Source organism: Cottoperca gobio, chromosome 8 (assembly GCF_900634415.1).
Source record: "Cottoperca gobio chromosome 8, fCotGob3.1, whole genome shotgun sequence".
NCBI lineage: Eukaryota > Metazoa > Chordata > Actinopteri > Perciformes > Bovichtidae > Cottoperca > Cottoperca gobio.
Window position 1 is genome coordinate 12,356,170 of NC_041362.1, and position 12,161 is coordinate 12,368,330.

The 12,161-nt window shown below is 42.7% G+C and overlaps 1 protein-coding gene across 1 annotated transcript in view; it reads right to left on the bottom strand.

Moving 5' to 3' along the window:
• cacna1ia (calcium voltage-gated channel subunit alpha1 Ia) overlaps nucleotides 1-12,161 on the bottom strand; it is a 145,707-nt gene that overhangs the window by 25,033 nt on the left and 108,513 nt on the right. The window contains exons 17-28 of the mRNA XM_029436969.1: nucleotides 11,035-11,189; nucleotides 10,020-10,760; nucleotides 9,328-9,428; nucleotides 7,818-7,941; nucleotides 7,541-7,609; nucleotides 5,429-5,607; nucleotides 4,999-5,125; nucleotides 4,564-4,689; nucleotides 4,328-4,417; nucleotides 3,943-4,135; nucleotides 3,078-3,229; nucleotides 1,832-1,941 (exon numbers count right to left, since the gene is read on the bottom strand). Coding sequence (XP_029292829.1) covers nucleotides 1,832-1,941; nucleotides 3,078-3,229; nucleotides 3,943-4,135; nucleotides 4,328-4,417; nucleotides 4,564-4,689; nucleotides 4,999-5,125; nucleotides 5,429-5,607; nucleotides 7,541-7,609; nucleotides 7,818-7,941; nucleotides 9,328-9,428; nucleotides 10,020-10,760; nucleotides 11,035-11,189 — 2,167 coding nt within the window. The remainder of the gene's footprint in view (nucleotides 1-1,831; nucleotides 1,942-3,077; nucleotides 3,230-3,942; nucleotides 4,136-4,327; nucleotides 4,418-4,563; nucleotides 4,690-4,998; nucleotides 5,126-5,428; nucleotides 5,608-7,540; nucleotides 7,610-7,817; nucleotides 7,942-9,327; nucleotides 9,429-10,019; nucleotides 10,761-11,034; nucleotides 11,190-12,161) is intronic.

Here is a 12,161-nt window from a genome sequence, read left to right on the forward strand (position 1 = left end):
GGACGGCAGTCTACATATTTACGATGTAATGTTCCTTTATCACTTCTTCAAAGTCACAGAGACAATTTAGCTCACGGGTTAAAAATGCACCTGTTAGTTAATTACATGAACGTTGAACTTCCATATCTCCTTCCCTGTCAGTCTCAAAACCTTTTGGCCTGGCACACATACACACTCACAGTACACACATTGCAAATGTACACTACCTGCAGTTCAGTCACATGTAGCAGGGTGTGTGTGTGTGTGTGTGTGTGTGTGTGTGTGTGTGTGTGTGTGTGTGTGTGTGTGATCTGCTACTCCATTGACCCAGTTGTAAAGCTGGCCTGAGAGTCACCCCAGCCTATAAATGACACTATGACTGCGCGCAGCTGTTGCTGACACTACATAAAAAGAGACAAAGTGCCAGCTGATAACCCTGCGAGGAATTATTTCTATACCCGCCCATCTCTTTGCCATTTCATCAATTATGCGTCCTCCTCCTCCTTTTTTTTTGTCTTTGATCACTCCAGCTTCCCCTCCTATATGTTATCCGTCTCTTTCCCATCACTACCGCTCTCTCTCCCCCTCTGTCGCCTTAACTCTCTCTCTCTCTCTCTCTCTCCTCTTTCTCTTCACAAACTAAAATAGGCCAACGACATTAAACCACCATCAGTGTGATATAAGCTCACAAATCTTCTTCTGCCTTTAATTAGTCAGCACATACGCCTGAAAAGAATAAGACATCAGTCTCATCACCGTGCACATTTGGGTGAGTGACAAATCAATTAGTCTCTGGGCTCCGAGTGAATGAATGTGGGAGCGAACAGACCGACGCTGAGGTGTGTTTCCAATGGAGGTCAAACAAAGGTACCGTAAGTTGGAGAAAGGGAAAGTGCATGCAGAGAACTCATACATTATTTATCATACATTATTTGGTTGTGTTCAGCAGAAAGGGGCTGTAGTTCTAACCAGTAGATTATTACAAGGAAAAAGGATCGTTGTATCCATTAAAAAGGTTGTATTGACTACAATATACATTATGGAATAAGGTGAAAGAATGATTTGATGGTGACCAAAGAAACCTAAATAATGTAAAGAAAGCTGTTAACTCTTTATTTCTCACTGTGGCAATAGAGGATAATAATAACTGTCATGAAACGCAACATAGTTTTACCACAATATGGTTTAGTCAATTTAAAACAGACCACCTCAGGGCCAGCTCAGACATTTCAACATATTTCATAATCATCTGTATCGTCAAAGCTGTTATTCCCTATTCCGTTTATGATGATCAAAGCAAAAGTCGGATTTGTACAACCATTACTCTTTGAACTAAATAACTGTTTAATGTGCCACTATTTATATTATACATTAATTCACCAGATTATGGCATGAGCCTAGAGCCCCGATAGTCGCTTTAATGTTTAATTTCCACATCAAACATGTAATAAGTGAGCTGAGCTGAATAGACGAAAACATGGGCAAATATTGTAATTTTTTGGTGACATTGAATCTCCAATTGTTTTGCAATATAAAGCTCTTTTTGCATCTAATCCCGAGATTGTGTTTTTAATGCAGATTAACACAGTGGATGGATGAGTTTTGTAATGACAAAAGTTTGTCTTGTATTACAATTATACAAGTGTACATACATAGTGCTACCAATAGGCACACAGACAGACTAACATGCAGACAGAAAGGAGACACAATCACGCAGTCAACACACCACATGTAAACACGCACACACACACACACACACACACACACACACACACACACACGCACACACGCACACACACACAGACACACACACACACACACACACACACACACACACACACACACACTGTACCTTTCTTTGAAGAAGCGGCGAAAGCCGAAGGCGATGAGTTTGAGTACTGATTCCAGCACAAACGTGGAGGTGAAGAAATAGTTGCAGTACTTCAGGGCGAGATCCAGAGACTGAAAAGAGAGAGTAAAAAAGGGGCATGTGTGTGTGTGTGTGTGTGTGTGTGTGTGTGTGTATGTGTGTGTGTGTGTAAACAGGTTAGGGTGGAGTATCAGAGGCAGGGGAAAATTGAAGAACTGGAATAGTTCCCATCGTTTGTAGAGTAAAATCAAACATGCCAGAAGGCAAAAACAGGGAATCTTCCATTCATAGCACCACTAACGCACTACGTCCCCTAAAAAACACGCATTTTAATGCTAAAATGTATTGCAGAGTATTGAAATAGTCCACAGGGAAGCATGTTTTAATTGTCTTAAACATCCAGTCCAGCTTCCTGTTACTGTAAAGAAACTGTTGCTGTTTTCTCCTTTCATAAATAGAGCTGTGTCTTCTAACAAGTGGGAGGCTGCCTAATGTCAAGCTGACAACAGCTGACAAATACCGTCAAGACCTGTGTTATTTATCTGATGCTCGGTCAGTTCGGGAAAGCTTGCTCCATTTTAAAAAGGTCACACGGGCCTTTTATCTCAAGGATAATCACTTTTCCTCTCCCTCACAAAAAAAACAACCCACCAAACGCGATCAGGCTTTTGAACGTCCATTCATCGCACATGAGTGGACAGATACACGTACAGCTAACACCACTCCGACAGCATCGAGTCAGCAGCGCAATCACAGCTCCTTTGTGTGAACTGCAGCAACTCGCAACACACGCTACACAGCCTGGATACAGCTTTGTGGTGGCATCGCTGTGTCTTTTTAAGATTCTGCTGTTTGGGGAAAGGAAGGCTTTATGCAAGAGCGGGTGCAGGAAAAACAGCCAGAAAGATTTGACAGACATTAATACTCTGCATATAAAACCCCAGAATAAGTTCTTCCCATTGAGATGGAGCTTGTAGGAGTCTGTCTATTTTTGTCCACATTTTGTGGAACAGGAAGCTTTCCGGAAAGTCAGAGCTAAGTTGCACAAATCTCTAATTACTTACATAAGTGCAAGAATGCAATGTGCTTCTCTTCATTTATCACCTAGCTTGCATCCGCAGACATAAATACACTACTGGACCCACGCCAGCTGCTGAACTCCCTAAACATGACACACCAATTTGTCCTTATACAACTGTCAAATGGCCATCTTTGTAGATTTGCTTACATGGGGTTGATTGTAGTGCTCTAAGGACATGGTGATGACATTGATGGCGATGATGAAGGTGATGATGAGGTCCAGGTAGTGGTTTGTGCACAGTGTGTGGATCATTAGGCGTATGCTGCCGTAGCTGGCAAAGTAGGGCAGCTTCTGGGCTTCTGTTGGTGGAAAAATATATCAATAAAGCTTTTAAACAATTTTAAACAACAATTTGTAGTATTGTGTTTTACCTGCAGTGATACGAAATATTTCTCACGATACAAAGTTAGACTACTTTTAAATGTAATCAGTTACTGAATACAAATTAAATGGCAATTTTGGTAATATATATACTTTTGGATTTCTTCAAAATCAAACGAAATGATTGCATCTTATCTACAAAAGAAATGGACGCAGCCAGAACATTTTGATTTCCACAAATATTGTTTTTTCTCTTTAAACATCTCAAAACATTTCCAATGCAAAAACTAACAGCAATTGTGACACTTGCTGTTTGTGTGTATTTCCTTCTCTCTTTCTTTCGACAGCACGTATTTTCATCTGTGTTGATCACAGCTCGACATGTCAATAGAAAGTGATTCTTGTGATGTGTCATAGTAACAACAGGGAGCTATTCAAGCTCTTGTTTCAGGAAGTGTATTGTTTGTCATTATATCTGGTTATTTTACAAGAGTTTGAAATAATAATAATCATCTGTTTGTACCCATTGTTTCTAAATAAATCTATTCCTGCCTTTCTTACAGTCCGCCTCCTTTGCATCCCTGTATCACTCTGTTCCTGCTTTCTCCTCCAACTGTTCATGTGGTTTTGTTCAATTCAATACCTCTTTCCATACTCTATCTATCCCTCTTCTGTCCTTCCTCTCTCTTACTTCTCCTCTTCTTTTCCATGCGCCGCTGTCGCTTCTCCTCACGCCTTTTGGCCTCCTCGACCTCTTGGTGCTGGCGGCACTTGTGGAAGTTCTCCACCACCACGCCAACAAACATGTTGAGGACGAAGAAGCTGACGATGAGGAGGAAGGAGATGAAATACAGCAGCATCCACGGGTTGTTGTTGGTCACCGGCTGGAGTTGAAGTTTGTTTGATGTGATTTGATATAACATATGAAAGAAGGAGGTAAGAAACACAGCAAAGATGAGAAGGAAGGAGAAAAAGATTTTGCCGGTTTTACATTTTGGATGGAAGCGATTGTCCCTCGTGTTTTTGTTTTTTTGTCATCATAGAAAATTGTTGCTGTGCAGCTTATATGCAGGTACCTGTTGGTCCACCGCCACAGCATCCAGGCCGTGATACATGATGTTGACCCAGCCGTCCTTGGATGCGAGCACAAACAGGGACATCAGAGCCTGGACAACAGCGGGCAGAGAACAAAAAGGAAAACTCTTTATTTTATGGACAAATATATATATCAAAAAATAAATGTCCTGTTACACATTCCCAAAACAAACATTACAAACACCAGACATGCAGACAACACACATGTGACACTAACCTGTCCCAGGTTGTCAAAGTTGTACTTATGGTGGACCCACTTGTAGTTTGCTTGCAGACAGTCAGACTTGTTGGTGATGTTTTTGACGTCGGCGCCGAAGCAGTAGAAGAACTTGCCTTTAAACAGCTGTCAGTAGAAGAACAATGTAACTAACATGTCTGTCTGCTTTTATAAAAGAGAGAAATAAGCCTTAGTAGGCTCCACTGATGAGATGAAAGGGTGAAATAATATGATGGTCAAAGATCCCACTAGCTGAAAATGTTGTGCAGTGATGAAAAAGAAGTAGGAAGACTCAAAGCTGAGGGAAATAAAACATTTCTAAATCATAGTAAATGGGCAGGAAACCATAGCACATTTCCATACTTATAACATACTGGATTAAATAATGTACGTATGCAGGCAGTATTAATACAACAGCTGCTCCCTTTTTCCTACCTGTACCCCAAGAATGCCAAAGATTATGAAGAACGCACAACAGATGAGGACAATGTTGCCAATGGGTTTGAGGGAGGTGATAAGGGTCTCCACCACCAGCTTCAGACCTGGAGCTCTGCTAATCACCCTGTGGAGGGGACATGGGACATGGGAAAGAGGAAAATAAGAATCTCTAATCCATCTATAAAATGGTAATTAACTCAAAGACTACCTCTTCAAAAAACATATTTATTGAAGAGGACATAATGGGTTAATTTTGGTCACATTTTCTGTCTACTGTTGAGATATCTTGATCAGTTTGAGTATTACTCTTCAGTCATTTTGTTTAGGGACAACATTTTGAACTTGCAAAGATACAACTGTACAGAGCTGCCATACATAACACTATAATCAGCTGATGCAAATTGCTTACTAATTATTTCAGACATACCTGAGGGGACGCAATGTTCTGAGCAGCCTGAGTACTCGAAGCACACCCAGGATCTTGGCCCCACCCGCCATGGACACGACAATGTCAATCAAAGACACGAAAACCAGGAAGCCATCCAGGATGTTCCAGCTGCTCCGCAGGTAAGCCTGCTCACCCACATACAGACCCATGGAAACCACCTGAAGAGAGAAAGTTTGGTGAGGCAGCATATCAGAACATGGACTGTCTGTAAAATAAACTGTCAAATGTGAAAAAAAAGAAAAAGGAGAAACTGAAAGAGCTAAAGAATAAGAGATGAGGCCTGTTGACAGGATATGTTACACACTCATCCTCAAACACACACACACACACACACACACACACACACACACACACACACATACAGACGTATATACACACACCTACCAGGAGAGCACACACACGCACGCACGGAACAGAACAAACTCAGCAAATGGTACCTATGGTTAATAATGACACACACACTGCTTTTGTCTATGTGAATGTGTGTGTGTGTGTGTGTGTGTGTGTGTGTCTGTGTGTGTGTGTGTGTGTGTGTGTGTGTGTGTGTGTGTGTGTGTGTGTATGTGTGTGTGTGTGTGTGTGTGTGTTTGCATGCATGCATGCATAATGCAGTGATCATCTGAATGCGTGATATTGGACTGCCCGCCCTGATTATGCGCAAAACTGTCTACTGATCACACTAACACACCATGCATCACTGTAAAGAGCACACAGGTAACAGTTTACTGTTATACCCATCGGTGCAGTGATATACTGTATACATCCCAACTTTGCTTGTAAAAAGTTCATTGTGAAACCATTTGACACTTGATGGTACTTTACTCCTCTGTGACTTTGAGTGAGGAATGGATGTTGTGTAGGCATTGACTGACATTTGAAGCTGTTTGCCAAGTGTAAAGCTCCAGAGGGACGGTGGGGGTTAGCGTGCAAACATATCAAGATGGCTGACAGATCAATGCCTGGCAAACATCTTAGGTCTAAATGCCAAAATGTAAACTGAATGTACAAAACTCCAAACTAGAAATTGAGTTTACAATCCTGATTATATATTTACGTATAATCTAATACTCCAGGCTGAGAAATAACACAGGAACTAGCGTTGCTTGGTCATACAACTACATTAATTAGAACTGCTTTTTTTTATTTTAAAGTGCTTTAAAGTGTTTGTGTCTGAAGTTGCCTCATAAAATAACACTTGAAAAAGTTTTGCAACATGCTGACGAATTCTTCAACCCTGCTGTGCTTTTTATGTGGCTGAAGCTTGTACACAGCACTAAACTCAGTGGTGGAGTCGTACGGAGAGATTAATGCTACACAAACAATCACACACCAACACACATTATGGAGATACGCAAGTTTCAGACAGACAGAGACGCAGAGGGAGGCATGTAAGGCTTGGCCAGGGGGCTGACAAGCCTGTGGCTTTTTGAAGGGCTGTGATTGGTTAATAATTGATTATGGGATTGCATAATTGATGGCCCACTTGTGCCAAAGTCTTTCACAGTGAATACAGAGACAGTGGCAAAGGAAGAGGGAGAGAGAGAGAGAGAGAGAAAAGAAAGGAAGGATGAGGAAAGATCAGGAGTCGGGAGAAAGAAAAGAGTGACCCTAAGGAAGTGGGAACACAAACTTAAAAAAGAAGCAGTCAACATCGGCGAGGACCGGAGGAGAGGAGAGAGAGTTGGGGAGTGCTAGAGATGGACCGCATCTATAAGAGAAGACTAGCTGCTAATTAATGACATTGCTTAATTGCTCTATTCTCCAAAGGAACATGGGGATTGCCAAAAAGGAAAGGGAGGGAAGGGGTTGGGCTGTGGGAGCACTGAAGCGAAGTCAATTCAGTGAGAGAGAGAGAGAGAGAGAGAGAGAGCGAGAGAGAGAGAGAGAGAGAGAGAGAGAGAGAGAGAGAAGAGAGAGAGAGAAGAGAGAGAGAGAGAGAGAGAGAGAGAGAGAGAGAGAGAGAGAGAGAGAGAGACGAACAGGGAGACAAGGGAGGAGACGGACAAAAAAAAAAGATGCCTCTGTGCAGTGACTGCACACACTACACTCAGGACTCATTCGAAGTAATAGAGACAGGTTGTAAAATGTTACCTTGAGTGTCATCTCGCTCACAAAGATGGCAGTAAAGATGTAGTTGGAGATGGTGAGAAAGACTCTTTCCTGGGAGACAAACATGAGGAGGCAGAGATAGTTTGACAGTCAGAAACAAAAGATGGGACAATAAAGGCGTAGTAAAATCTTACTTACTGCACCTTTTAGATAATAACATTGAATTTGTCTTTGGAGAATACAATAGGCTACCACAAAAAGTCAGCAGACAGGAGCTTCTAGGAACACATGCACCGACACACATTTCAGATGGATTTACCAAGCTGCCCTGAAGTATCTTGGGCCTCTCCAGAGCTACTGTAATGCAGTTGGAGAAGATGAAGGCCAACACCACATAGTCAAACAGCTTATGAGCTATGATGGACTGGCATATCTGTCTGAACCTGGAGTTGCAGGAGAGGAGAGAAGATTTGAGGAGAGGAGAGGGAAGAGGAGGGGAGGGAAGAGAAGAGAAAAGGAGAGGAGGGGAGAGGAGGAATGAGTTGAAGATGAAGAAAGGAAGGTAGAAAGGAAAAAGAAAGGTTTAACAACACATTGCAATTGCTCTAAAGCCAAAAAGAGAATGACAACATGGGGGGAACAATAGATAGAGGTTAGGCCACACTCTGCCCAACACAATTTCTATCCTATCAGAATGTGAGCACAGTCCCTTGACAGTGCATGGGAGCTCCCTTACATCTTCGTGAGTAAATAGCCTCATTCATCCCCTGTTTACATCACTCCTAATTCAAAACAAATTACATTAACAACACTCTCAGAAGCACCAGACTCCTGAGAACAGTGCTCTGCTGGGAAAACAAACGAGAGAGATAAGAGAGAAACAGACAGAGAGAGAGAGAGAGAGAAAGAGATGGGACGTATAAATACTGAATATGCATTTCAAACCTTAGCATGTGACACTGCGCACTGCCAAAAAGCAATTAAATATCTTTGCTGCAGTGTTTATTGGAAGGGATAAAAAGACACAGAATGAATTGAATAGGAGAGGGATTGTATTTTGGAACAAGCATGGGTACATTTAAATACCTTTTATTAAAACTTAACTGTGTCTATTCAAACTGCATATTGTAACACGACACCACAACAAGTTAATGCAGAATTTAATGAATCGCCCACGGTATTACATGTAGCCCCTCCCCCTCCGAGACCTGTTCCTTGCTCTCCAACAGGAGAGGAGAGGGTAATATCACTTTGTTATCTGCAAGGTGGCGATCAATACTCTATAATGTATAATGTAGTCATTCTCTGTGGAAGCTTGGCAACCTGTCCTATCTATTGATGAGGTGGGGAAAGGAATCTTCCCACCCATCCTTGATATTGTTTTGATGAGATACTTCCTGTGGCCAGCCTATAATGATTGTATGACACGCAGTTAAGACTTTGGCTTTAAACCAGCCTGCATTGTGAGTCAACACACTTTGGATGCAGACAATCACTAAATGCAGTGTATACAACAGATTTCATTAGCCTCTTAAACCCCCCTAGTGTTTTCAACATTACTGTCTTCCAGAGTTGTAGCAGGCTCGGTTTTAAAGCTAGAGTGAAGGTACTGGTATCATATGAAACTATGTGACCTTGTCTGGAAGGATGCTAAATAACACTCAGAAGAAAGGGTATCTGCTAATTGGGTACGACTGGAAAGCTGAGACAATTTTATTATTAATAATTACTTTGTTGTTATTATGTTTATACATTTTTGTTGGGGAGTGTTAGGGTTAGGGTTAGGGTTAAAAGTTAAAAAGAAAAAGTGAGGGGTAAAAGTCACTCACCTGTTCCGTGGTGAAAATAGGAATACCGACCAGTCCTCTCTGCTCTCACACCATTCTGGTTTGTATGCTTCTAACATCTTCTGGATGCGGAAACACAAGCTCTACAACACACATACATAGTATACATATATTACAGTACAGTATCACACAAAGACACACCATTGCAGAGATAAACTCCCTGTTTAGACCCCCTATTTAAATTATTTACGAAAGTGAAACACTTCTATAGCAACAGCTCAGAGCATCTTTCAACATTACCATCTGTATAGCTCCCCCCTGCTGTCTAAATATTCCTTTCTAATTAACCTTGTTTCTCTCATACACAGACTTGTTTACAATGAAAACAATGGGACTCCCATGAGGCCCAGGTGATAGGGGGTGCAGGCTTTATACAAAGCACTTGAAAATCCTACACAAGAGAGTGGGAGATTACTGCATGTGTAAGATCTTGTTAACACAACAGCTAATGGTTCAGTTATTGAGAATCATAAGATTACAGTAGATTGTGGTTCTTTGTTCTTTATAGATGCTGTTACACTACATACTGTCCAAGGGATGCTTAGCTGCATCTGTGGAGTTGATGTATTATAGGAAAGTCGTACGATTGCATAAGCTTACTTCACTTACTCACCAGGCTTTTCCTAATGCTATTACCTTTAATTCCCTCCCACACACACTTAACGGTAACTTACATATTCAATGTCATCATCCAGGTCCTCCCGGTCCTTGCTGCGTGTGTTAACTTGGGGGAAGACGTCAGCCATCAGCTGGCTCTGGGGGTTTGCCCCTCCAGCATGCTCAGTGTGGTGTCTAGGAGGGGGCTGTAGAAGCTGAGACAGAGGAGTCTTCCCATTACAGTCTTGGTGTACCCCTACTAAGCCACCCAGACTGTCAAGCCCACCGCCACCACCTGCACTGGTAACCATCCCCCCAGAGAAGCTCTTCTTCCTTTGGTGAGCTTGGAGCATCACGGGGGGCAGCGGGTGGTGTGGCGGTAGTGGAAGGTGCGAGGGTCCTGGCACCTGCAGCAGGTGGGGCAGCTCCAGTGATAGAGCTCTGCGGTCCCTCCTGGGTACAAAGTGGCCCGGGAACATAGGATAAGGAAGGTGAAGAGAGTGTAGAGCAACAGGGGGAGGAGAGATGAGAGACTCCTCCTCATCCGGCTGGACATGGTGGAGATGGCGGTGCGGGGATGAAGAGGCACGGGGACCCCGGATACGAAGGCTTCCCCCAACCACTCCGCCAAGACCCTCCAGGCCGTAGCCATAGAAGGGCCTTGCAGAGGTGGTGGCGAAGGCTGGACTAGCAGAGGGAGATGATGAGGAGCAGGGCCAGCCTCCTCCCAGGCTGTTCCAGCTGGAACGACGGGCCCACAAGGCCTGAGGATGGGTAGACAGTGGGCGGCCCCAGTTGTGGTAACCTCGACCTGGATACTGAGGAGAGGGAGAGAGATTTTCTTTCATGTCCTGTAATTACTAACACAAATAAAACAGAACTGATCCAACTACCATACATATCTCATAATAACAAATAACATAACAAGAAGGGCACTCAGGGCCAAATGCCCTATATCGCAACGTTAACGAAAGTAAAAAGAAATGTGTGTTCTTTCTTGGCCCATGCTACACACTTCCACTATGTTTCATGAAAATCTTGTTGGTAGTCATCTATGTATTTCTTTCAGCTTCTCTTTTAACAACCACTTACCATAGCCCTCTGCTCCAAGTTAGCCCTGCCAAGAGAAATAACGCTGTTCTTCCTAGAGCCCAGAGCAAAAGTCAACCTCTCTCCTGGAAACAGGCCATGGGGCAATGGGGATAAGTCCAGGTGCCCATTAGGAGTTAGTGTACAGATCTTTGGGTCTGCAGGAGGGGAAGAGAAGGAGAGTGGAGGAAAGGAACAATGGTGATAAAGGGAGGGAGAGATAAGATGGATGACCGGAGAAAGACAGCATTAAACCAGCCCTTCTGTTGCTTCTTCTCTGTTGCTTCCAGTGCGAACAGAACTTGGCACTCTCCACCACTTTACAACATAAATGTCTTTAAACTTAGTTATGGCCAGCTCAGAGGGGCAGAGGGAGGTTTAATTTACACTAAATCACCTTAGAGGAGCCATAGAGGATCTCCTAATGATGAAGGAGAGGCAAATCTGCCAGTGGTTTGTTCTCAAACATATATTTTTGGTGGAATAGGTCTCCAGAAACCATTAGAATTTTGTTCCTCAGGTAAGCTGACATTTGAAAAAGGCCCATTTAGGCTCATAAGAACTGTGATCAGACATCATGAGAGGCCTCCCTAATGTGCTGCTAAATGCTACTCTTTAGAGTATGATGCTTTGGCTGATTCTTAGTGAGTTCACTTTTGTTATGTCTACAGGGAGAAGAGGGGAAAGGAGCGGATGGAGACGTGGCATCAGGCATGCATTATTTAAAGCTTGTGCGGCTTACATTTCAGACAAGAAAAAGATGGTTAGCAATACGTGTTGTGGAAATCGGACGACAGGCAACGGGTTTTTAATGCCCAAGGCACGGTGAAACAGCTGGAGGATTGGTTACACTACGACCTCGGAGCACATACATGATCGTGGCCCTTTTACCAGTCAGACGGAAAGTACGTAATGGTGTGAGAAAATAGTTCTTGTAACAGTTCTGTTATAATTCAGATAAAAAAGCCAGACTGATTGGAAATAATAAAAGAAGTCAAGTAAAACATTGTTTTAATGTTCAATGGTATCTGCTACCACAATTTTACAGTTGACATTTTAGTTTGAGAGGGGAAAATGGTCAATTATTGCAATGGGTCATATCCTTTTAGAGGTGAGAATAAATATCAATC